Source organism: Myxine glutinosa, chromosome 10 (genome assembly GCF_964187855.1).
Source record: "Myxine glutinosa chromosome 10, kmMyxGlut1.1, whole genome shotgun sequence".
Lineage (NCBI taxonomy): Eukaryota > Metazoa > Chordata > Myxini > Myxiniformes > Myxinidae > Myxine > Myxine glutinosa.
The window spans coordinates 82123287-82150116 of NC_136270.1; the positions used below are offsets into that span (position 1 = coordinate 82123287).

Below are 26830 nucleotides of genomic sequence, written 5' to 3' on the forward strand. Positions count from 1 at the left end.
ATATATTTATATAGATATATATATAGATATAGATATAGATATAGATATATATATATAGATATATATATATACAGATATATAGATATATATATATATATTGTATGATAGTTGTTGCCTGGCCTTTCTTAATTATTTCATCCCACTCTTTGATGTTCTACCCTGATATGCCATACCAGATGGTATCACAGCAACTTGAGCCGGACAGAGGCAGAACACTGGCTCATGCGTGTCCCAAAGGATGGTGTTTTCCTGGTACGAGAACGTGCAGAACCAGAGTCATATGCCATCACATTCCGGTAAGATCACTGTCATGATGTTCATTCAATAATACTTACTGTTAAATAAGATTGTGTCGTTTTTATTTTTATATGGTTACCAGCAGACGTACCCGGTGTTGCCGGGCAATGCAGGGTCGCTTCGCTGACGGGGAATATCTGTCTGCTGGACACAGTAGTACATGAAAGCTCACAGAATCTTGTTTCTCACAGTCTGAGAGTCCTTTAGGTGCTTTTTTGCAAACTCCAAGCGGGCTTTCACGTGTCTTTCACTGAGGAGAGGCTTCCGTCTGGCCACTCTGCCATAAAGCCCAGATCGGTGGAGTGTTGCAGTGATGGTTGTCCTTCTGCAAGTTTCTCCCATCTCCACACAGGATCTCTGGAGCTCAGCCAGAGTGACCATCAGCTTCTTGGTCACCTCTCGTACCAAGGCCCTTCTCCCCCAATTTCTCAGTTTGGCCGGGCGGCCAGCTCCAGGAAGAGTCCTGGTTGTTCCAAACTTCTTCCATTTAAGAATTATGGAGGCCACTGTGCTCTGGGAACCTTCAATGCAGCAGAGATTTTTTTTTGTAGGCTTCCCCAGATCTGTGCTTCGACACAATACTGTCTCTGAGCTCTGCAGGTAGTTCCTTCGACCTCATTTGCATTGTCAGCTGTGAGACCTTATATAGACAGGTGTGTGCCTTTCCAAATCATGTCCAATCAATTGAATTTACCACAGATGGATTCCAATCAAGGTGTAGAAACATCTCAAAGATGATCAAGAGAAATGGGAGGCACCTGAACTAAATTTAAAGCGTCATAGCAAAGGGTCTGAATACTTATGTCAATGTGATATTTCAGTTTTTTCTTTTTAATAAATTTGCAAAACTTTCTAAAATCCTGTTTTCTCTTTGTCATTATGGGGTATTGAGTGTAGATTGATGAGGGAAAAAATGAATTTAAACGATTTCAGCATAAGGCTGCAACATAACAAAATGTGAAAAAAGTGAATGGGTCTGAATACTTTCTGAATGCACTGTATATAAAAAAGGAACCACCAGGTGTAACATTCACCTACTGGTAAGGCTAAGTCTGATATTTGGACCACCAATTGAGCTTCTTCTGGGGAAAAAACTGGCAACATGTCTGGATGTTAAATACCATAGTAGTAGGGGAGGGGCATCATCAGCCAATAAGGCCCCCATAATACGTCATTGCCTCACCAATATATGTAGTGGGTGTGGTTGGTTGTGTGTCGCATGGGGCAGTGTGCAAGTGTGGCTACTTTCATTCACAATGTATACACAAAGAATTAAGTTAAGCACCCCCCCCGTTTTTTTACAACCTCGCACATTACAAGTTTGTTGTCGTCAAAACAGTGTAATATACCCATGATATTGCTATATTTTCTGGAGAAGTGATATTATGGTCACATAAAAACATAACAATCATGCCGTTTTCAATATTTTATTCTGAATAATTTAAGGTGAAATTTTTTGGGAATTTTAGGCATATTTTCACCTCAATTTAAGTATGGAGCTATAGGTCCATCACGGACAGTGTGGATGACGTTTATGTTTTCTAACGTACAGTCATTGTTCTGAGAAGACCTCTAGCGATCTTTGCGTCAATAACGTGTGTAGGACCCACGTGATCGGATCACTGACTCAACCAATCACTTTTTTTCACTTTGATCACTCAATTTCATCAATGGATAATTGCTAATGTCATACCAATCATTATTTGATCTCACATACCTTAGAATATATGCCAATGTATACATATACACAAAGAATATATATTAGGGGGTGCTTACCTTAATTCGTTGTGTAGGGGTGCTTAACTTAATTCTTTGTGTATATATTGGCACCAAATCTGTTGCTTGATTAACATATTCGTAATGATGCAAGAGGGCACAGTATAAAACACTTGCTTGTTGTCCTATTCCCGGCCTCACCAGCGGAGGTAACGTCTCCTTGATCGGAGATGGAAATTGATGGAAATTCATGTATTTGTGACCCTGACCGTTGTCTTTTTTGACGGAACACAGGTTACATTCTGAATTGGGTCATATTGGGTCACTACCATTTTGTAGTGAATATATTGATACAGTCCCTTTTATTAGTCCCGTACCGGTGTACACCGGAGGGGACTATAGGTTTGCACTCCGTCCCTCCGTCTGTCATTCCGTCACGCAAAGAACAGTTTTCCGGACTTTTTTTCTCAACTCTTAATGCTTATGATTTCAAACTTGATACATGGTTTTCTCATGATAAGTTACAGAACAAGTTCGAACTTCACGACGTTTCGATCATTTTTGACAATGTTATGGCACTTTGAACTTTGGTAATTTCCCCAACAGTTTTCTGGATGACAGACTGCCGGTAGGGGACATGTATTGCAGCGCAATACTCAGAATGCTTGTTAGTCCCCTACCGGTGTACACCGGAGGGGACTATAGGTTTGCACGCCGTCCCTCCGTCCGTCAGTCTGTCAGCCCGTCACGCAAAGAACAGTTTTCCGGACTTTTTTTCTAAACGCTTAATGCTAATGATTTCAAACTTGGCACATGGTTTCCTCATGATAAGTTACAGATCGAGTTCGAACTTCACGACGTTTCGATCCTTTTTTTACAAAGTTATGGCACTTTGAACTTTGGTAATTCTGATAATTCTGATGATCCTTAACTCAGTGCCATTTTAAGTTTTAATTTCCTTTAAAAACCAATTTCTCTGCAATAATAGGACCGATTGAGATAAAAATTTTCACCATATGATGGACTCGGTCTGTAGAATATTTTAATGGTAGTTATGACGTCACAGGTCACGTGGTTCGGCCGCCATATTGTTTTCCGTGAAAAAAAAAACAACCTTTTTTCTCTGCAACGGCTGAACAGATCGAGGCCAAACTTTGCAGGCAGAATCGCATACCCATGACGAACAAAAAAGTCAGCGAGCATGACGTCATGTATCACATGGTTTCAGAGTTATGACGTTTTGAAGCATGAACCTTTAAAACCGAGCCCCTCCCTCATTTTTGATCCAATCGAGGGGAAACTTCACAAATCTGTTCGGCATGTCAGTCTACTAAAATGTCCTTTTGGAATTTGCGGTAGGGCACATGGTTTGGTAGATATCGTTAATTAAACGAAAATATTTTAAAAAATGGATATCTCTTGAATCGCTAGTACCTCAGACCGTGAGTTGGTAATAATTTATATAATTCACACAATGCAATACGTGCAGGCCGCTCCACGGAGCGACCTTGCGGGCTTATCAACGAGGCGAGGCGTGACACACGTGTCTCAGTTGGTCACCTCTCGTACCAAGGCGAGACCGTCTCGTACACCGTTTGTCCCACACATGACCTCAGATCAAGTTTGAAAACCAGCATCAATCATGCATAAATTTGCATATTCGATCATTTTTGACAAAGTTATGGCACTTTGAACTTTGTTAGGGGGCATGTATTGCAGCGCAATACTCATAATGCTTGTTGATATAGCAGTTACCATATTGATATTTTATGCAACCTTGACCTTTGACCTTTTGATCTAAAGAAAACCATGAACCAATTTTGAACCAATTCGGTGACCCAATAAGCAAATTCTTTAAATTTCAGGTCAATCGGATGAAAATTGACAAATTTATGCGACGCTGACCTTTTGACCAAAAATTGTTAATTTATCATCTCCATATTTTCCTAATAAAGTTTTGTTGAAAATTTGATGACAAAAGCTCAAATGGTAAAAAAGAAGAAAAGGTTACGGCCCGGACAGACACAGGCACACAGACACAGACACACGCACACACATAAATGCACACAGACACACACGATTGCAAGGGACGGGCTAGCAATCAGGTTACTCATGTTTTTTAAAACTCACTTCTTTTGAAGATTATTCCGTACCCCCACCACACCGCATAATCTATTTCCTTATAGCAGCATTCAACACGTCTTTGAACATTCCAAACTTTCATTCCGCTTAACTCAAAACATTTTTCTCTCTCTCTCTCTCTCTCTCCCTCTCTTCTGAAAATGTCTGTGCTTGACCTGACCCAAACTGTCCTTTTCACAGAGCGGAGGGTAAAATCAAACACTGCCGAATTCAGCAGGAAGGGAGGCTATTCTTGCTGGGAAACTCAGCCGAGTTTGAGAGTCTTGTGGACCTTGTTTCATACTACGAAAAGCACCCACTATATCGGAAGATGCGTCTCCGCTACCCCATCAATGAAGAAACTTTGGAAAAGATGGGAACTTATGTACGATGCAAAGTTTCTTCACTTATTCTTTCTTTTTATTTGCTGTATTCTTTATGAATCCATCTGTCAACACATTGCATGAATAAAAAATGTGATTTCCTTCCCTCCCTATCACATTGTTTGTCCCATATATTCCTCTTTCATTCCTATTATCATGTAAATAGCCAATAATATTTAACTTTTTAAATATATTTATTGAGGGAGGGGTAGGTCATGATGCCCGTCCTCTCCTTGTGCTTATAACATCATCCGATGACGTGAGGTTAGTATTGTAATTCCAATCTCGAGTTTAATTGGAACACATTTTACCAGACATTGCAAATTGTTGACGGGAGATTGCAAATTGTGTCACCTTGATTAGAGAAGTCATTTTGTCAAACTCTTAAGATATGTAGTCATGTGTCTACATGGGTTGGTAAGGGAACTGGGGGTGGAAGATCAATCAATCAATCAATCAATTTGTTTGCAGTTATTTTCTTGCACCCCGAGGGCTTTCTGCTTTATCATGGACATGTTTTATCTTTATTTAATTTTTGAATCAGAATCACAAAGTTGAGTACAGCAAGACTAAGTAACACCACTTTTACTGTGAATACTGTGAATGTATAATCTCTTGCATTATTTAACTATTTCCCCATAGGAGCTGGATTACGGTGCTTTATGTGAAGGCAGATATCCTGAGATGAACTACGTTGAAGCGAACAAGATGTCTGTGTCAAAGGTACAAAACTAATTTTGAGACATTTGTAGTAATATACATCTTCATCTTGACCATTTGTTGTTAACGTATTTTTTAACAATCGATTCCTTTATCCTGATTCCTTTTGTGAACTCGCAAACAGGAAATTAACTGCCACCCTACCTATAATCTAACAATGATGTGCTTAAAATGTCCAATAGATCGGATCACTTAATTTGCTTTTGGGGCCTTTTGAAAATCCTTGGGCCTGTTGTTTATGCATATGTTAAGGCTCTTATAATAGATGAGGATGAAAGGTTGGCACATTTGTTGGAGTGAGAAGAATGGGGATAATGCGATCTATCAGCAAGCAATTTTTCTTTTCTTTTGTAAAGACCAAAACATATAAAAGCAACAAATGCAGAAATATTTTGAGTCGTTGCAGTGTAAGAAATGATGTTTTCTTGATAGCACAGAGAGATTGCTTGTCGACAGGATAGCCATTAAACATGCAATAATCTGTGAGCAGGTATTATTGTGATGTGATCAGGCTTTCATGTGAACTCTGATCCTTGGCCTTGCAGTGCGTGGTTAAAGCTCAGTACGACTATCGAGCTCAACGTGAGGATGAGTTGTCCTTCTGCAAACATGCTATCATCTGCAACGTGGTTAAGCAGGATGGTGGATGGTGAGAGTACTCCAGCTTTATTTTTAATTCTTTCAAATGGCCAGTCCCCCCCCCCCCCCCCCCACCCCGTCCTACTCCCCCATGTCCCATTCATTTTGTTAATTCATTATAAATTGTTCCCCCTCTGTCCTCCATCATCTTTTGCTTCCACGAACCTACATCCTAGAAACAAAAATGCACACCATTCTTCACCGAAGGACTTCAAAATACCTTTTGAAAAAAGTAGGCCACAAAGCCATTACATGCAGGTACTCTGGCTTAAATCAAAATTCCTGACTCAATCTATGGGAATCACTGCAACAGAAGAGCACCACCCAGAAATGACAAATGTAACAACAAGATGCTCAATATGAAATAAGGTCAACAAGTTCACAAAGAAAGTGAATTATTGGTGGTTTTAAACCATCAGGACTGATGTAATCACTGACGGACCTGTCTTGGTTTGTGGTTAAAATAACTCCTATTTTATTATCGCAGTGATAGCACCTGTGTTTTTTATCTTTACCTCTGCCACCTTCAGGTGGACGGAGGTTATGTTTTCACTCCTGTCTGTATGTTTTTGTCTGTTTGTCAACAAGATATCTCAAAGAGTTATGGATAGATTCAGATGAAATTTGGTGGAGATGTTGGGTGTGTGACGAGGATGAAATGATTAGATTTTGGAGAAGATCTGGATCCGAATACAAGAATGTTTAAAATTCACAAGTGATTCTTCACCATCGAGAAATGAGGGGAAAAACGATGCATAGAAAGATATCTCAAAACGTTTTCGACAGATTCAGACGAAACTGGGTGGATGAGTTGGTTAGGTGACAAGAACAAGCCGGTTCAATTTTGGTTCAGGTTCAGGTCCAGATCTAGATCAGGTCTGTCAGTGGGATGCAAAATGTAAACTGTTCAGCCTGGTGGAGGGGTGCACTTTACCGAGTGCCATTCTATTTCTCTTTTCTAATAGTAGTTGCAAACCTTTTTTTCTTCAATTGATCACTCTGCAATGCATTACCACAGATCAGTACTCAAAAATAAATACAGTCGGACCCTGCTATTCGCGGTTCCGCTATTCGCGGGTTCTGTGTATTCGCGATTGGTAAAATGCGACCTGTTTCTCTATTCACAGAAAAATGTCCTACAAATTCGTGGGGTTTTTTTCTATTCGCCACCGTGTTCCATGAAATCGCGGTTTTTCAGGGGCGCAAAAAAAATTTCACAAGCCGATAGCTTGACATACGGTATTTATAAAACCCATCTTTCACCAGCCATGCATAAAGCAACTCAACGTACGCAAAAAAACATCTACGCGCCGCGAGCATGACCTGCTTCTACATTGTCTGCTGTGTGCTTTGCGTTTTCATTGACCTGCGTGGATTATCGTCTATATTTATTGGATTTGCCTAGCCTTTCGTGGTTTGTTCCTCTCTATTCACGGATTTTCACGACTCGGGAACCTATCCCTCCCTCCCCCCCCCCCCCCCCCCCCCCTTTTCCATTGAAACAATGCCCCGCCGTTCGCGGTTTCGCAATTCGCAGCATTTTCCAAGAACGTATCCCCCGCGAATAGTCGGGTCAGACGGTACTTCACTGTTTCTTTGTTGTTGTTTCTTAGTTACCTGAGCTTTAATAATGATGGTCACAGTTGTGATAATGTATGCCAAATGTGGTTTGGTGTTACGAGCTTAGAGGGTTTTGCCACATCAGTAGAGTTATTGTGAAGACACAAAAAGAGCAATAGAGTAGTGATTTGAGGTTCACTAACATTCCTATTTCAGGTGGCGGGGAGACTATGGAGGAAAGAAGCAACTTTGGTTTCCTTCCAACTATGTTGAGGAAGTGACGAGTAGTGGCTTCCCAGAACAGAATGAAGCCGTGAGTGTCACTCTATCGCACAGGCATCATTTACTCAGCCTTGGTGGGCTTCATGTCTGCTGATTAAAGAAATAAAACAAACCTTTCGTATATTTACTATGTTGTTCTGTTGGAGTTGATTTCTCCAGTGCCCTCATCAAAGCTCTTTTCCCATACGAAAGTTACTTCAGACTTGACCAAAATTTTCGAGAGCTGAGGTGTGTGTGAAGAGAAGTTAGTACCTAGAAGCTTTGGATGGGTTAATCCATCTGGGACTGATTAAATCTGTGTGAACACACCAAAAGCGTTTGGTCCAGCGTACCTCACTAACTGGGGGCATTGTCTGCAGAAATTTTTCCAGCAGTAGTAGTCACGTGTTTGTCAGCCACGCCATCCTGTGATGCCATCTAGTTCGCTAACTGTCGCTTGACACACATGGCATATTTTCATATAAATGCCAAAAGTTTACCAAGCATAAAAATTCTTGAGAATTAATGCTGACTCATTACAATATATTATTTTTGAACACAACTTGAAACAGCATACGTTCACATCAAAGTTCTAATGGACAATATGACAACTGGAACTGGTGATACATATTGTCAAACGTACTTTAAGAAGCATTGAACTTCTCAAATTGAATGAAAATGCCTCAAACTCAACTGGAAATAACGACAGTGGAGATTCTTCAAGGATGGAATTTAAAAGACAAAATTAAATTGCTCCCTCTGACTTTGCTATATCTAATGTTGATGTTGTTTTGATGTTTCTGCAGTCTCATGTCGAAAACAGCCCACTTGGGAACTTGCAGAAGGGTATGGTGGATCTGACGACATGCACTGTGGGTATGTACACATTCTGTCTTTTGGAACCTGGCAGCAAACTTTGATGCCTCCAATCTTGTCTCGTTTTGCTTAGGTCTAATTTGTTAAGATACTAAACACTATATTCCCAGGTCTTCTGTTCTCCACTTAGCTCACAGCCATAAAACCAGAATTTTGGACCCCCATAAGTTTATATCTCTAACTCTTAGCATACATTCCTGACCTCATGATAAAATGTGGAACAGCACTTGGGAGAGCGCATACCTCTGCCAGGCTGAACAGTTCACGTTTTGTAGCCCACTGATAGACCGGATCTGCATCGAGGAAGTGGCGAGTTTATCTGGGTTTAATTCCCCATTCGGTGGACTCTAAGCATAGACCTGAATAACCGGCTTGTTCTTGTCACCTTACCAACTCATCCACCTAGTTTTCTCATAATCCATTCATAACGTTTTCAGATTTCATGCTATATGTGGTTTTTAGCCCTACCTCCCAATGGTCAAGAATAACTTTAAAATTCCAGTGTCCTGATTTGGATCTTCACCAAAATCCAATCATTTTGTCCTTGTCACACACCCAACCATCCACAACTTTTTGAGATATCCTGTTCACAGACAGACAGACAGACGGACAGAGAAACAGACGGGTAAAATCAGTGGCGGAGGTAATAAGGTAAATTATAACATGGCTCCAATGGAGGTGTGTTCTGGAAATATTTCTTACCTATGCTCAATACATGTGCGCGCTTCATTGGGATATTTGTAATAGCACAAATAATTGTTGTGTTATTGGATTGATAATGTTGTTGTGTTGTGTTGTGTTGTATAACATGATAATGTGTTAAATCAATTTATAAAGAAAAACAAAATATTAATGATAATGGAATAATAAAAATACAATAAGTTACAGTACTGTACATACGTACCAATGCATTCAGTCAGAGCAACGTAAGACAGCAGTTGGTAATGAGGTGTGAGGAGCATCACCAACACTCACCTGCAATCCTTTTCTCGGACATTATGGATCAATTGGGCTCACAAAATTACACACAAATAAGGAGAAATAGAGAGCTACTGCGGTGCTGCAAACACATGTGAGGAGAGCGTTCAAAACTGGCGGAGCTTGGTGCTGATTGGCAAAAGACGAGACTGGTGCGTGTTGCCTGTCCTTACATGGAACTTTTGAACCACTTGATAGATTTTAATGTATTTGTTTAAAAAAAATTCCGACACAAGAGAACGTGATAACAAAGCAGAGTTAATCAAGGTATAATTGTATACAAAGAACCCTCCATTTACATGGTGGTTATTTAGAAATCATGTGAAAAGATACTGGAGGCCTATGGGAAATAGGGGGTTAGGTTCCAGCCTCACAAGATAACCTCCCACATTCATGCAATAACATCCTATACACTCACAACTGCCGAACAAGATAACCTCCCACATCAATCCAATAACAACCTATACACTCACAACTGCGGAACAAGATAACCTCCCTCATCAATCCAATAACATCCTATACACTCACAACTGCCAAACAAGATAACCTCCCACATTCATCCAATAACATCCTATACACTCACAACTGCCGAACAAGATAACCTCCCACATCAATCCAATAACATCCTATACACTCACAACTGCCAAACAAGATAACCTCCCACATCAATCCAATAACATCCTATACACTCACAACTGCCGAACAAGATAACCTCCCACATCAATCCAATAACATCCTATACACTCACAACTGCTGAACAAGATAACCTCCCACATTCATCCAATAACAACCTATACACTCACAACTGCCAAACAAGATAACCTCCCACATCAATCCAATAACATCCTATACACTCACAACTGCCGAACAAGATAACCTCCCACATTCATCCAATAACATCCTATACACTCACAACTGCCGAACAAGATAACCTCCCACATCAATCCAATAACATCCTATACACTCACAACTGCCGAACAAGATAACCTCCCACATCAATCCAATAACATCCTATACACTCACAACTGCCGAACAAGATAACCTCCCACATCGATCCAATAACATCCTATACACTCACAACTGCCGAACAGGATAACCTCCCACATCAATCCAATAACATCCTATACACTCACAACTGCCGAACAAGATAACCTCCCACATCAATCCAATAACATCCTATACACTCACAACTGCCGAACAAGATAACCTCCCACATCAATCCAATAACATCCTATACACTCACAACTGCCGAACAAGATAACCTCCCACATCAATCCAATAACATCTTATGCACTCACAACTGCCGAACAAGATAACCTCCCACATTCATCCAATAACATCCTATACACTCACAACTGCCGAACAAGATAACCTCCCACATTCATCCAATAACATCCTAAACACTCACAACTGCCGAACAAGATAACCTCCCACATTCATCAAATAACAACCTATACACTCACAGGAAGTGAGTGGAACAGGGGTTGGCGTCAGAAAGGGCATCCGGCCATAAAAACATTGCCTCAAAAAGAGAACCATGACAATTACAAGTACATATGGGCAGGAATGTAGGGACAATGACAGGGAGATCAGGAGAAGTGGTGGAAGTATTGGTCAGAAGAAGAGTGGACATATGTTGTGTGCAAGAGACGAGATGGAAGGGAAGTGGTGTGAGAATGGTGAAGGGTAGGCAGGGACAGAAATACAAGTTTGTGTGGCAAGGGTGCCCGGAGGGCGTGAATGGTGTTGGTGTCCTGTTTTCTGAGGAGTTTGTAGACAGTGTGGTGAGTGTGACTACTACTAGAGTGAGTGATAGGTTGATGATGGTGAAAATGATGATTGGAAAGCTCTTGGTGAACGTCATCTCGGGATATGCTCCGCAGGTTGGTCAAAGCGATGAAGAGAAGGACAAGTTCTGGTGTGCGATAGAGAAGCTGATGGAAAACGTGAAAGATGAGGAAGTTGTTGTGGTGGGAGGAGACCTGAATGCACATGTGAGAAGGAGTATGGATGGTTTTGAGGGAGTTCATGGGGGTTACGGATATGGTGTGAGAAATGGAGAAGGTGGGAGGGTTTTGGAGTTTGCTGATGGAGCTGATTTGTTGGTTTGTAATGCTCAGTTCCAGAAAGAGGATAACAAGCTTGTTGCATGCGCGTCGGGTGGGTCGATGACGGCCGTTGACTACCTGATGGTGCGTGGGCGAGATGGGGGGCACCTCCGGGACACAAAGGTGGTCCCGGGGGGGGAGGCTGTTTCACAGCACCACTTGGTTGTCTGCGACATGGGGGTGGGGGGTGCGGGGAGAGCTTGGCGGGTGAAGTGCCGGCCGGGGGTGGGGGTGTGGAGGTTGAAGGGGGTGGCAGTCGGGGAGGCATTGAAGGAGAGGCTGAGTGGGGTGGAGGATGGTGTGGTTGAGCTTGAAGGTGGTTGGATGTCAATGAAGGCTCGTCTGTTGGGAGCCGTTGGTGAGGTGTGTGGATGGACGGGAGGACCACCGAGGCGCTGGGAGGCATGGTGGTGGGATGTTGGGGTTGGGGGGGGATTGGCCAGGGGAGAGGGGGTTCGGGGGGTGGCGGGGCGTGCGGGGGCGGAGGCAGCGGAGCGTGAAGGTTGTGGGGTGGCCGGGGGGGCTGCAAAGAGGGAGGTGGCGGGGGCACGGGAGGCATGTAGGAGAGTGTTCGGGGGGCGCTTGGGTTCGGGGGAGGGTCAGGGGGCAGTGTTCAGGATTGCAAGGCACATGGCGAGGGAGGGGTGTGATGTGATGGGGGTGAGTTGCTTGAGGGATGGGGTGGGACAGATCGTTGTCGACCCGGATGGAATTAAAGGAAGATGGAAAAGATATATGGAAATGCTGTTGGATACGGAGAGTGGGTGGGGTGGCAACATGGAGAGCAGCCTAGTTTTAGGACCGGCGGAGAGGATGGCTGGGGGGGAAGTTGAGGAGGCGATAAAAGCAATGAAGAGTGGAAAAGCGGGAGGGCCGACGGGAGTTGTGGGAGGTGTGTTGGGGGTGGCGGGAGGTTGGGGTGTGAAGAGAGTGGCAGGGATCTGTAATCTGGTGGTGGGGGAAGGTCGCATTCCAGTGGATTGGGAACTGAATACCCTCGTCCCTCTATACAAGGGGAAAGCTGACCCTCTGGAGTGTGGCTCGTGCCGAGCGATGGGGTTGTTGGAGCATGGAATGGGGGTGTTGGGGGGGGGGGGGTGTTGGAGAGGAGGATGGGGATCGACGAAATGCAGTTTGGATTTGTGCCGGGAAGAGGAACGACAGATGCGCTTTTCATTGTGAGGCAGTTGCGGGAGGGGTGCATGGATTGGAGGAGGAGGTTGTTTTTTGGGTTTGTTGATCTGGAGGGAGCATTCGGTGGGGTTCCGCGCAGAGTATTGCCATGGGCGTTGAGGAAGTTAGGAGTGGAGGAATGGTTGATCAGAGTAGTGATGGCAATGTACAAAAGAGCGCGCACAGCTGTAAGGATGAAGGACGGGAACAGTGGTGAGTTTGAGGTGAAGGTGGGAGTGCATCAGGGGTCGGTACTAAGTCCACTACTATTTGTAGCTGTGATGGAGGTGCTGGCTCAGAACGTAAAGGAGGGTTTACCGTGGGAGTTGTTGTATGCAGATGATCTGGTGTTGATTGCGGAAAGTATGGATGGACTGAATAGTCTAGTAGGAAGACTAGGTCCCCCTGCACCCCCCGGAGATATACTTCTAATCAGTGTTTCTAGATTGGAAAAAATGTGTAGAAAATGACTAGCTATGGCCCCAAGCTGAAAAAATGTCCCACATACCATTTTTATGCAAATTACTGCTGCAAATTTTATGCAAAATTATGCAAATTTTATGCAAATTTTTGATGAGGAGTAGAGTTGAGGGGTCTTTGAGGGCTTCATCGAGGTGCTCTCGGTTGCAAGACTGGGTCATTCTGAGAAGCACAGCAGGGTCAGAGATCATGATGTTCTCCTCCTCAGTGAATCTCTCCATCAACAGCCTCTCCATTGCCTCACACACTGTTTTGAGGCAAAAGAGGGACTTTGCGTAGGCCTTTCCACTGAGAACACCTTTGAGAGATCCACTTGTTACTAGTTGTGCCTCAAAGAGAATCTCTGCATATCCAGAACCACGCATCTTGTGTCCAGTGAGCATCCCGATGTAGTTCATGGATGTGTGGAAGGGTCCAATCGTTACTACATGACTAGCAAATTCATTTGGCCAGCGCCAGATGATGGGAAGGGCTTTCATGCAGACACCCAGATCAAATGTATTCAGGACCCATCTCTGACCCACCTCAGCAGTTGCTGCCTCGGAACGCTTCAGTCGCTCACGAACAACTGCGTTGTCTGTGATCGGTTGGTGGATAGGCGTGCAGTAGTCGACTGTTGATTTGCTGGGTGGGGGAGAACCAGTTGCAGAGGTGAAACCCCCTAGCCCAGGCACAGGCTGCAGGCCACAGCTTCCGATGTATCTGATGAAGAGCCAGATGTAGTACTCTTGCATCGTAGTGGCATAGACTGTGTCATTCTCTGCTGGCGGTGTGAATGATGAGCCTTCAGGGAACTTCGGGCCAACGCGAGTAAAGTGCAAGGGTGGGAGAGTTTTTGGTGTGTCGACCTTCAGGCTACGCTGTTGTGACCTATTGATGGTAGGTAGCATTCGGTCCTTGCTGCTCTCGAACCCGGGCTTGACCTCCTGCACCATGATTCCTCCAGCACTGTTTACAATGTTGCTGCCGTGCACACTGGTAGTGGTTTTATTCAAGTTGTCCCACTCACAGTGGAATACAAGGTTGCCCTCTCCTGTCACAATTTGTGGTGTACGATAAGTTGAGACTTCATCCAGGACCTTGGCGAGAGCAGTTTCCAACTCCAAGGCGAAATCGTAGCTCTCAGAGTGTCCAAGCCTGTGTAGTATTGTGGTGAGCTGTTTGCTTCGGAACAGGTGCCTTACAGTCACACAGAGGAGAATGTGCTTTGGTAACTTCCATTTTCCATCTGACACTGCACGGCACAGATCTTGTCCAATGGAGAAGACCAGACGCTTCACCTTTTCTGTCTCGATGCCCTCCTTGCCAGTCATTAGCACGCTGAGAAAGCGGACAAGGTCTGGAGGTAGGATGTCTTCAGGATTGAGCTCCATGTCTTCAGCTGTTGGTGGCCATGGTTGGTCTTTACACTCTCTGAAAGCCTGTAGAATACCCTGGCGAAGTTGGAGGGCAACATTTTGGTTCTTGTTTGTGCTTCCGAGTGTGAATGCTCGTGCGAGAGCATTGGAAACTGTTATGTTTGAGCTGTGCACAAGCCAGAAAGAAATGACATCACATTTGTCATGATCAACCTTCGTGAAGTGGATATGCTCCTTGATTGCGTTCCGAGGCAGCAACTGCTGAGGTGGGTCAGAGATGGGTCCTGAATACATTTGATCTGGGTGTCTGCATGAAAGCCCTTCCCATCATCTGGCGCTGGCCAAATGAATTTGCTAGTCATGTAGTAACGATTGGACCCTTCCACACATCCATGAACTACATCGGGATGCTCACTGGACACAAGATGCGTGGTTCTGGATATGCAGAGATTCTCTTTGAGGCACAACTAGTAACAAGTGGATCTCTCAAAGGTGTTCTCAGTGGAAAGGCCTACGCAAAGTCCCTCTTTTGCCTCAAAACAGTGTGTGAGGCAATGGAGAGGCTGTTGATGGAGAGATTCACTGAGGAGGAGAACATCATGATCTCTGACCCTGCTGTGCTTCTCAGAATGACCCAGTCTTGCAACCGAGAGCACCTCGATGAAGCCCTCAAAGACCCCTCAACTCTACTCCTCATCAAAAATTTGCATAAAATTTGCATAATTTTGCATAAAATTTGCAGCAGTAATTTGCATAAAAATGGTATGTGGGACATTTTTTCAGCTTGGGGCCATAGCTAGTCATTTTCTACACATTTTTTCCAATCTAGAAACACTGATTAGAAGTATATCTCCGGGGGGTGCAGGGGGACCTAGTCTTCCTACTAGACTATCTGTTTTCCATTAGTTGACTCGCATTGCACCAAATGAAATAAGGTAGAATCCCCTTTCAATTGCCCCAGAACCTCCATTGCCAACTGCATTCGCCCTCCATTACGCACGCGGTCAACTCGGGGAAGAAGGGCGTGGCCCGCCCATCGTCATCAGGAGGTGGAGCCAGGAAGCCCTTGCGCCCAACCAGGACTCGGTGGGCACGGCTTGGTAAGGTGTGGCTATGGCTTGGTAGGGCGTGGCTATATAACCCGTCGAGGGAAGCCCCCACCGAGCAGATGATCAAGGGAGCCAGAGGCGTGTCGAAGCAAAAACCAGCTCTGCCGCGTGCAACGAGATACGTGTGCCTGCCGCGTGGAACGAGATACGTGTGCCTGCCGCCGCCTTGCTCGCTTCCAGCCCGGAGCGGACCTGCTTGCTGTGCCGCCCTGCCAAACCTTCCAGCCCTGTGGTCCCACCTTCTTCTCCCTCCAGCCAATCCAATCTGCAATTCCCTATTCGTGTGAGTGAGTTTGTTCTGTCTGTATTGTCCTGGGTATAAGTAAGCTTGTTTAAGTTAACCACTGCACTGTGTATCTGCTTTTCCATTGTCCCTGTAAATTACATTTCTTTTCTTCTCTTGCTTTGGTTGTGTGTAAATAATTAATAAATACCTGTGTTCTTTCTTTACCCCTTTTGCTTCTTCACATTCGGTCGCTTTAGAGATTTCCATATTGAGTCCCTGTGGTGCGATTTCGGCCAACGCATATGAATCGGGTTTAGTCGTTGTTAATGGCTCGAACCGCGGGCTGCTAAAAACCGCTCGGCAAATAACATCTTGTCCGGGGTTCGAGCGGTACTTGTCTCCCTGTTTTGCGGAGGGATTGGTGAAGGTATTCGGGAGAACACCTTGACCAATAACCCTGATCAATACCACCTCGCAAAGGAGTGTTACAAGTACCAGGACCGGCGGAGACGGCCAGCTTAACAGGACAAGGGGATTAACCCCCCCTTGCTAACGGGAGAGCCGTCCCCCGTTTCCGTACTTTCTCAAACTTTTGTGAAATCGTATCAAACTTCTGGTATGCACATATCTCTCCTGTCGGTATGTCCTAAGAGTATTTTTTTTGAAAAAATTTCCAATTTATTTTTTATTATTTTTTGGGAATTTTTTCGGGAACATAATTTTTTTTCAACTTAAGCTTACAACTTCAATGGTTTAGAAAATGTGATATCACGTATATTACAAATACATTTGTGCAAAATAATTGTTTGAATTGTGATTGGTTTAAACCATGACAAAACGGCAACTCGGGTACAGTCATTTATCTACATATCTACACATCTGGGCAGTGTCTGTGTTGTCACTTAACGGCTCCCTCAAACTTTTGTTTCCGTGGTTGTGAAGTGTTTTTAATAACGTTGTGGTGGTTTTGAATCACGTGGTGGTGAGGTATTTTGAAATATGTGGTGGTGAGGTGTTTTTAAAATGACGTGGTGGTGAGGTGTTTTTAATAACGTTGTGGTGGTTTTGAATCACGTGGTGGTGAGGTATTTTGAAATATGTGGTGGTGAGGTGTTTTTAAAATGGCGTGGTGGTGAGGTGTTTTTAAATGACGTGGTGGTGAGGTGTTTTTAATTTCGTGGTGGTAAGGTGTTTTTATTACGTGTTTTATGGCTGAGGTGTTTTAAATGACTTGGTGGTGAGGTGTTTTAAATGACTTGGTGGTGAGGTGTTTTAAATGACTTGGTGGTGAGGTGTTTTAAATTACTTGGTGGTGAGGTGTTTTGAATTATGTGGTGGTGAGGTGTTTTAAATGACTTGGTGGTGAGGTGTTTTGAATTACTTGGTGGTGAGGTGTTTTGAATTACGTGGTGGTGAGGTGTAATCGTCCCAAACTTCCAGTCTGCACCTACCCCTCCCCTTGGTATGTGCTGAGGGGTTCTTTCTTGAAAAAAAAATATTCAACCTAAATATTCAACCTAAATCTTCAACCTAAATTGCCGATAAAAATATAATATTACAAACACAACAAATACATTTGTGCAAAATAATTGTTTGTATTATGATTGGTGTAAATCATGACAACACAGCAACTCAGGTACAGTCATTATCCTCAGCTAAAATAAGCCCGTTCCTCAGTAACGACACTTGGTGAGGCAAGCGCAGCGAGCCGACCCAAGCTAGTAGATTTATTTTTTTTATTTTTTTTTATTTTTTGTTAATAGGTGATATGTAAACCAATTTTCATGTCGATGTGTACACGAAATGAATACTTGTTTTCTTGTGTTGTCAATTTAAGCCACAGACATCATGGCATTGCAAAAAAATCAACTTTGGTCGACTGGAGGACCTACCCTCAAATCTAAATTAATGAAATTGTTGATTATATATTTTTCATTGAACATTATTGATCAAATTCGTTTTATGAATCCAACACTCAGCGAAGAATGGCATGAGGCACAATGTTAGAAACAGCCTTCAACGAACTACTTAATTTACAGCTTCCTATTCAGAATGAGCTTTTAGCCAATGGTGGATCGATCATTAGGCACCGATAGGCTATTGAAATTGGTGTTAACCCAAGCATACAGTTTAACACGTTTGATGGATGGCATTGATGTTATCTGGAATCCTCGTAAACATCAAGGCCAAGTGGGTGACCTCATTTCAGTAGCCCTTTAACATATGAAGAGAAAAAAGAAAACAGCCAGAGAAAGAAGTGTCAGAAAATGATGAAGATCATGGGGGAAAAAAGACTAATTGTGACTTAACGCTTTTTACATTTTCTAACTAAAAATTGTGTTCGTTTTCTGTTTTCACAGAACCTTTTGAATCAGTTATTTTAGAAGTTTAGTTAGGGGACTGCAACCAACCTATTTTTTTTAGGTCATGGTAATGTTGGCTGTGGTGGTGATGCTGATACAAATATGATAACTTATTTGTTCAACACTATCTTCAGTAAATTACCACACAGCACTTCTCGAATATTTCACTTCTCATGGAATTGCCTTCACATGATGTGTCCCTCCCTTCTGCAGCAATGCACAGGGAAGGGAAGGGCCAGCAGCGCTTTGTCTTCAGCATCCAGTCTGTACATATGTATCCTCCAATGCCTCGGCCTCTTGAAGTGGCTACCTCTTCACTGGAGGAGATGCAGGACTGGGTGGCACGGATCAAGGAGGCTGCTTCTGCTGCTGACATGAAGGTATTTAATCTTCGAGCTCCTACTGTTATTCCTGTCTCTCTTCTTTATACTTGCACTTTATTTTGCTGCTCCCACTACCTGTTTGTGTTGAACAGGTATGACAGAATTCCTCCAATTGGTGGATTCCTGCTTATTTTTTCTCTAAGTTGGTCAATATCAAGATGAATGCAAATCTGTAAAATCTGTAAACAAAAAAAAGTATTTGAAGGGGTCCCAAGTTGCATCATTGTCAAGTGACATCATGTTTTTTGTCTGCTCTCCTTGCTTGTGCTGTGAATATCCAACTCTGCATTACTCTTTTGTACAATGTGGCGATAGGCTGTACTGTGCAACCCCGCTTTGCGCGGATTTGCTTTAACGCAAATTAAATATTAAATTTTTAATTACCTAAAAAATATATTAAAAAAGTCAGGAGACGACGATGGTTCACGAGCGAGCGGTATTCAATGACAAAGGACGGACTATCAAGGCGATCGTCACGATCATCGACGATTGATGCATCAAATCAGGACCATACTCAGTTATGAGGTTAGTGAGCTACACAATACCGAAAATTCAGTTCGATTCCGACAACTTTGAAAATTTGACCTTTGTGACCTTCAAAGGTCGAAGATTCTGAAATTTGTTGGAAAACTTGTATTTCATGATGTATGTGATAATAAGATCATGTACGACATTTCACCCTATCAGGAAGCGAACAATGTAATAAAACCATCCAAAATCGACTTTTCTAAATTTTGTGACCTTGTGACCTTGACCTTGGGGCGAAAATGAAAAATCTAGCTCCGTGGGGCTAGACACATGACATTGGCCTAACCAAATACTGAAACTCCTGTCAGATTCCACCAACTCCCTCGGAGAAGATGTAGCTTGAACTCGATTACCCCCTAAAAAGACATCTTTTTCAGGTGTGGCTCCGCCCATAATGGGCACAATACGCCCACTCTTGGCAGGACACAACTAGATCATGATATCGACCTCCCACCCAAGTTTCATCAAGATCGGATGATATCATCGGGTAGTTATGCTGCAGACAGACAGACAGACAGACGCACACCCTTGACGAATATAGTGGTCACTTGATAACTCGTGAACCAATAAGAAATTTTAAATCCATCAAGAAAGTCAAAAGTTGAAAATTTAAATGCACTGCATTGACCGTAAACGCGACAGCTGGTGTTGACCGCTGGCAGCCAATCAGAGCTTGTCTCTGGGTGCGTCTCCTTTCAACCAATCAGCGCATGTGTCGTTGTCTTCCTGCTCTGTGCGCCGCCATATTGGTAATTGTGCCGAAAGCCTAGGTAATTATGCCGAATGTGTCAAGAAAAAGCATCAATCTGGAGCTGAAATTGAAAGTGTTAAGGTCGATGGAGTCCCGTGTTGGTGCTACCGTTGTTGGGTGTCAATTTGGTTTAAGGGAGCCATCTGCAAGGCCAATTGTAAAGAACAAAGAAAAAATTAAAGCATCTACTTAGTTCACAACTCCTGTCGGTGACACAAAATCAATGAGATCTAGAAGGAGCAGTTTAATGGAGAAGATTGAGAGACTTTTATCCTCCCTGATTGAGGATATGAATCAGTACGCTATGCCTTTAAGCCAGGGAATAATTATGGCTAAGGCACCGAATTTATATGATGAAGTGAAAGAGCAGGAAGGCGAGCGATATACCCTTTGCGGACGTTTACCCTCCCCAGCTAGTTATTAATGTGGACAAAACGTGGCATTTTTGGAAGAGGATGCTGTCCAGTATGTTCATTTCCAAGGAAGAGCGACATGCCTCTGGCTTCAAGGTAGCAAAGGACTGCCTGACACTCCTCCTTCATGGCAATGCTACATTGCTACATGGGACTTGAAGTTAAAGCCCCTTCTCGTGTACCATTCCGAGATGCCATGAGTTTTGAGGGGTTATATCTTTTTATCACTAATTACTAATATTTGTTTAACAGTGTACATTAATGTTTTCAGTTTATTACAGTTAATATATACCGGTAACAGGTGTCCACACCCATTCTTTACCATGTTGTGGAACGTCAGCTGAGGTCCTCACTTTTTTCCACCCTCACTTTTCACCTTTGTTCGCTTTTAAATTAGTTTTCTCTGCAACCACTAGAGCAATTAACAAGAAACTTTCAACACATAAATCCCACACATGGAGAATGTTTTAACAAAATTACATGATGATTTAAGGGAAAATGCAGCTGGCTTTCCAAAAAAATCCGTTTTATACAGGCATGGGTTGCAGGGTGTTTCACGTATCAGGAATAAATGGCCTCGACCTTGCGACCCTGGAGGTAGTGCGTCTACCCCGGAATTAGTGCGTCCGGTGCGCCCGCTGATTCCGCCCGTGTTACACTGAATGTTGTGGTGAGGCAGTTGCTCTGAAACAACTTCCCTTCTCTTCCTGGAAGGCTAATCTGACTGAAGGCAATCTCAGAGCATTCCAAAAGGTCCACATATCAGAGCACATATCCTTATTAACACTGCTTTTATGAGCCCCGTCCTGCACGTAATTGCTATTGCATGAATGTCTCAGGAACTTATATTTTGTGCAAACCCGTGCATTACTGTATCCCATATTTTTTGCAAATGTTTAGGTCAGTAATTCAGAAATTACACCTTTAATTTTTTTTAGGTAGTTGTCACCTTGTACTCTGAGGTGGTTGTCACCTTGAATATTTTTAGGTCGTTGTCAGCGTGAATTTTTCGGAAGGAAGAAGTTTCGGGAACTGAGTGGCGTGCTGATGAGGAGGGGAGTTAGTGGGGCGGCTTAGCCCAAATATTCAAAAGAATTGTGCATTTTGTGAAACAAGCACCAAATTTGGCACAAATGTACATTAATATGTTGCGAACATTTTCAGATATTGGGCCACTTGAAATTCCGTAATTTTTTTTTTCAAATTTCGTAATTTCAAATTTTTCGGGTGACACCGTCACAATTTCGGTCTTCGAGGCCGGCCGATAGGCAAAGTGTGACCGGAAGGGACGAGGTTCTCCTGACCACGTGGCCCTCGATCTGGGAAGCGAGAGGCGTTCCATTAGTGGACGCGCCCCTCACGCCCGACTTTTGGGCGGCCCCGGCAGGCCGTTTGTTTTGACGTTCCGTGACAGGCCCCGCACCCCCACCTCCGGGCCGACCAGAAGCTTGTGCTGAGTACATCATACCTGAACAACTCAGTGAGGCAGAACACAGCAGTGCACACCAGGGTGACCCCTTCAGTGCATAAACCAATTAACCTGTCCACTGCAGGGCATATAGAAATGAAGTTATTTTCTGCATATAATAATAATATAAGTTCAGTTCTATATAACAATTTCTGTTATCACCACTACCACTACAACTACCACTACTACAAGCTTTGTCTGGAATTTTGTGGACAAACAGACATACAGACAAGCTGGGATCAAAACATTACCTCCTTCCACCATTGAGTGTAGAGGTAAACATCATGGAAATTATATCATGCCCTAGATTTAATTCATGCTTACCCGTGTATTTGCTTCACTGGTTCACAAGGTCTTTTGCATACATGTAATTCAGACTCTCGTCTTCATTGCTGACCACACAATGTTCGCAACATATTAATGTACATTTGTGCCAAATTTGGTGCTTGTATCACAAAATGCACAATTCTTTTGAATATTTGGGCTAAGCCGCCCCACTATATCGGCCGGCCTCGAAGACCGAAATTGTGACGGTGTCACCCGAAAAATTTGAAATTACGAAATTTGAAAAAAAAAATTACGGAATTTCAAGTGGCCCAATATCTGAAAATGTTCGCAACATATTAATGTACATTTGTGCCAAATTTGGTGCTTGTATCACAAAATGCACAACAGGTTTGCTATGCTGCTACACTAAGTGTCGTTGAAGCTGAAGGGAAAGGTGTATGCTGCATGTGTGAGAAGTGTTATGATTTATGGGAGCGAGACATGGGTAATGAACGTAGAGCAGCAACGAAGGCTGGAAAGGGTGGAAATGGGAATGGTTCGGTGGATGTGTGGAGTATCATTGAGAGAGCGGAAGACAAACGATGAATTGCGAAAGATGATGGGGAATAATGATGTTATTCATGATAGTGAATCAATAGTAAGTGATGTCAATAGTCAATAGTAAGTGATGAATAATGATAGTGATAATAATGATGAATAACTTATCAGAGAAGATTGTCATGGGGGACCGCAAGGCTAACCCCCGCTCTAGCAGGGAAAATGGCCTTAAAATGCATGTTGTTGTTTGTTTTTGATGGGAATAGAGCCACAACTAGATCATGATATCTGACTGCTGAATACCACGTTCATCGATGGATGCTGTGAAGAGAAACAGGTTGAGATGGTTTGGTCATGTGTTGAGGAAGGATGAAAGTGACTGGTTGAGAAGAGTGATGGAAATGAATGTAGAAGGAAGTAGAGGACGGGGAAGACCGAGAAAGACTTGGCTAAAGGTGGTGGAAGAAGAAATGCGGGCAAGGGGGTTAACAAGGGGAGATGCCGAGATGCAGAAAATAGGGTAAAATGGAGAAGATTGTCATGGGGCCCGCAAGGCTAACCCCCGCTCTAGCAGAGAAAATGGCCTTAAAATGCCTGTTGTTGTTTGTTGTCAGCGTGAATAGTTTAGGTAGTTGTCACCTTGAATTATTTTAGTGACCTTTAATTTTTTTAGGTCGTTATCACCTTGAATTTTTTTAGGTTGTTGTCACTGAATTTTTTCGTTGGTTGTCAACTTGAATATTTTACCAAAATAATGTGAATATTTAATTTTATGTTATCTGTTTATTCATGTCTTTTCTGCATAAATAACCTATGCTTGTTGGAGATTTTAATTATTATTAACCTGATACACAGCGTCCCAATACTGTTTCATGGATTTGTTTGTTGAATAACTTAATATAAAGTGATTTTACTGCTTTCTGTTTTTGCAGATTGTCTTTTTGCTCTGCGAGTTTCATGATAAATCGCCAATTTTGTTTGTTTATAAAGCCACCGAGATGAAAATGTGCCTCGTCATTCATCTTCGCTTCCTGATAAATGTTTGGTCTTTTTCCACCAGTTCCAGAATTTTTTTGTCACTTCCAGATGCCTAACTTTGGCATTGGTCCTTCAAAAGCAGCATTTTATATTGTCAAAACGCAAATCCTTCGACAGAATGTGATGCACTGATGTCTTGTGTATGCGCAACTCATATGAGGAACAACTCGCTGATGTATTCAGATTTCCTACAACGTCTTGTCGAACAACTTCCATGTGTTGCAGACCTCAGACAATGCAGGGTTTTCCAAATAGCGGTCGATCATCAACTTTACAACAGGCACAAAAATTTGGAGCACATAAACAAACTAGAACAGCGCTCAGCCCAGCACATATCTCCGCCAGGCTGAACGGTTTACATTTTGTATCCCACTGATAGGCCGGATCTGTATCCGGACCTTAACCAAAATCTAATCAGCTTGTTCTTGTCATCGAACCAACTCATCCACCAAGTTTCGTCACAACTCGTCCACAACCTATTGAAATATCGTTTTTTGCCCCAACTCTCAATGGCGAAGAATGAAAATGAATGAATGAATGATCGTTTTGAGGCCATTTTCCCCGCTAGAGCAGGGGTTAGCCTTGCGGGCCCCATGACAATCATGGTTCCCTGTTTGAGGCAATGTTTTTATGGCCGGGTGCCCTTCCTGACGCCAACCCTTAGTCGCCTCTTACGATGCGCAGGAATACGGTGTACCTATTCTAAATCGGGGTACTCACCATGATCATTCATCCCAGCAAGCTGGTACTCAATGGCGAAGAATCAATTTAGAAATTAAAAAATTCTAGTATTTGGATTTGGATCTTCACCAAAATCGAATCAATTCATCCTTGTCACACACCAAACCATCCCACCAAGTTTCATCCAAATCTGCCCATAAACTTTTGAGATATCCTGCTCACAATGAGGTGAATATAGATAACCTTACATACACCTTCAGTGGCGGGGATAATAGCTCAGGTTCAGATTGTGCTTCACAAACACCGAACTATTTCACTGGCCTTAATGATGGGATGGCCATTGTAAAAGCAAAGCCCCACAATGACAGCTTGTTTGTTCAGTCATCTACAAGTTTGGCATGAAACTCCCAGAGCCAATCAAGAATCTGCAAAGAAAGAGAAAAACAAAGATATTTCTGTGCCTAAAGTTATTCAACAAACGAATTCCTACATTATATTTGGGACATCCTGTATTGGCATTGCCCTTGCTAATGGAAACCAACAATTTATTACGTATGCAAAAAATAGAAATATGGACCTCCCTTCTTTCCCCAATGGCCTAAACGCAGCTCTTCCCACCCCTCCACTTCCTCCCATGTCCTTTCCATCTCCTACTCTTCTCAACCTGCTGTTTTTTTATGAAGGGGAGAGAGGCTCATGGAAGAGCAAGGACACTCCTTCACTCATTCAAAACACAACAATCCTCACTTATCTTTCCTTTTCCACATCTTTTTCTTCTTCTTCAATTTAGCTCATTGCCCTGAAGTAATAATTTAATTTGCTAATCACTTTTGTGTGTGTATGTGCATGCCACAGCTGAGCGAGGGTAAACAGATGGAGCGAAGAAAAAAGATCGCATTGGAGCTCTCGGATCTCGTTGTGTACTGCAGGCCCGTGCCCTTCGATGAAGAAAGTGAGTTTCCATCGCTTAAAATTGAACAACTACAACTTGAACTATTGTGTTTTTAAGAGATGGATACGATTCCTGAACCGTAATCATGTATGGGTTACATGAAAAAGAATCCCTTCCTGTGTAGTAAATGAGTGTTTCCTGTAGGTGTATTCAACAACCTGTTAAGAGAAACGTTAATCCTCCAAATTTAAAGGGCTTTATCATGTTCTCATTTAAACCTAACACACATGATGCTGGATACCACGTTCAAATCCCATATACTATCCTATTTGTCCTTTCTCTACTTCTTCTTCTTCTTTCGTATGCAGCACAAGGCTGTGTGATAGCATAATTGGCTGAGGCGGGTGCTGGTGTGCCACTGATGCACTGCCCTCTGTAGGTTAGGGTGGGAAATTTGTTCATGGTGCCGATGATAGCTCGCCTTCTCTTCTTGAAGGACACCGTGGGATCTTTAACGTCCAACAACTAATGCCAGCAGGCGGGACACCCAGTTTAACGTCCATCCGAGGAACGGCACACACACTAATAAATCACCATGCCTGTGAAACACCAGGATGACAGCTTATGGCTGGTTTGGGATGTTAACCCAGATTAATTCTCTTCTAATGTCCTTGCAATTTATGGAAAAGTATGCTGTCAATTTTTATTTTCTTTCTTGTGATTTGTGTTCAAATACAACCAGTAGGCTGACATTGTAACAAGAGAATGGGAAAAATATTACCTATCTTCCAGGGAAGAGGGACTTGTATTTCAGTGCTGCAATATGACTTGATGTTCCACGCCATGGACATTCTCACGTGATCCGAAGCTGCTTCCTCATGTACATATGCAGATAGTCACATAATAGTGTTTTTACAGCTTTTGACAGAGTTCAATGTAGTCTCAGCACGGGATGGCACATGCCAGCATTTTGTATGTCGCTGCATGAGGAAATGGTAGCCCACATCATAAGTACACCTTGAGAAGTTCTGCGTGTTACAACAGCAAATGATGTATGCTGTACATTATTCAACTCTGATATCTCTGAGGTGCAAATACAGGTATATGCGTGTACTTGAGGAATGCTCTGAATCAGTCGATTTCCGTTTCGATATTGCTAAGCCGGTGTCTGACAAATTTGTCTCATCATTTAGAAGTTGAAGATACACTGCCTGTCCATTATATGTGGCAGCACATACACTTCGTCACATATGTGCGGCGATGCTACCATTTGCACAATGGAGACGGGCATTGTACAATACGACTATCCCACCTGCTCCAGAGTTGCTGCAGAGATTTTTATTGGCACTGCTTCTCTGCTTTTGATTTTTCTGTTTTAATTTACGCTTGCCAGGTGGTCAGACAAGTTTACCTGCAGTGCAAAATTGAATTTACGGGGCATTTCAATACTTGGGGATCGATTCCTGTCAGGAAGGTGACATCT

At 43.0% G+C, this 26830-nt stretch overlaps 1 protein-coding gene across 1 annotated transcript in view; it reads left to right on the forward strand.

Moving 5' to 3' along the window:
- The window catches only part of PLCG1 (phospholipase C gamma 1), a 208036-nt gene that overhangs the window by 136745 nt on the left and 44461 nt on the right, over nucleotides 1–26830 (forward strand). Inside the window, exons 19-26 of the mRNA XM_068126684.2 lie at nucleotides 177–296; nucleotides 4336–4519; nucleotides 5160–5240; nucleotides 5783–5886; nucleotides 7653–7749; nucleotides 8504–8573; nucleotides 18582–18748; nucleotides 25311–25407. Coding sequence (XP_067982785.1) covers nucleotides 177–296; nucleotides 4336–4519; nucleotides 5160–5240; nucleotides 5783–5886; nucleotides 7653–7749; nucleotides 8504–8573; nucleotides 18582–18748; nucleotides 25311–25407 — 920 coding nt within the window. The remainder of the gene's footprint in view (nucleotides 1–176; nucleotides 297–4335; nucleotides 4520–5159; nucleotides 5241–5782; nucleotides 5887–7652; nucleotides 7750–8503; nucleotides 8574–18581; nucleotides 18749–25310; nucleotides 25408–26830) is intronic.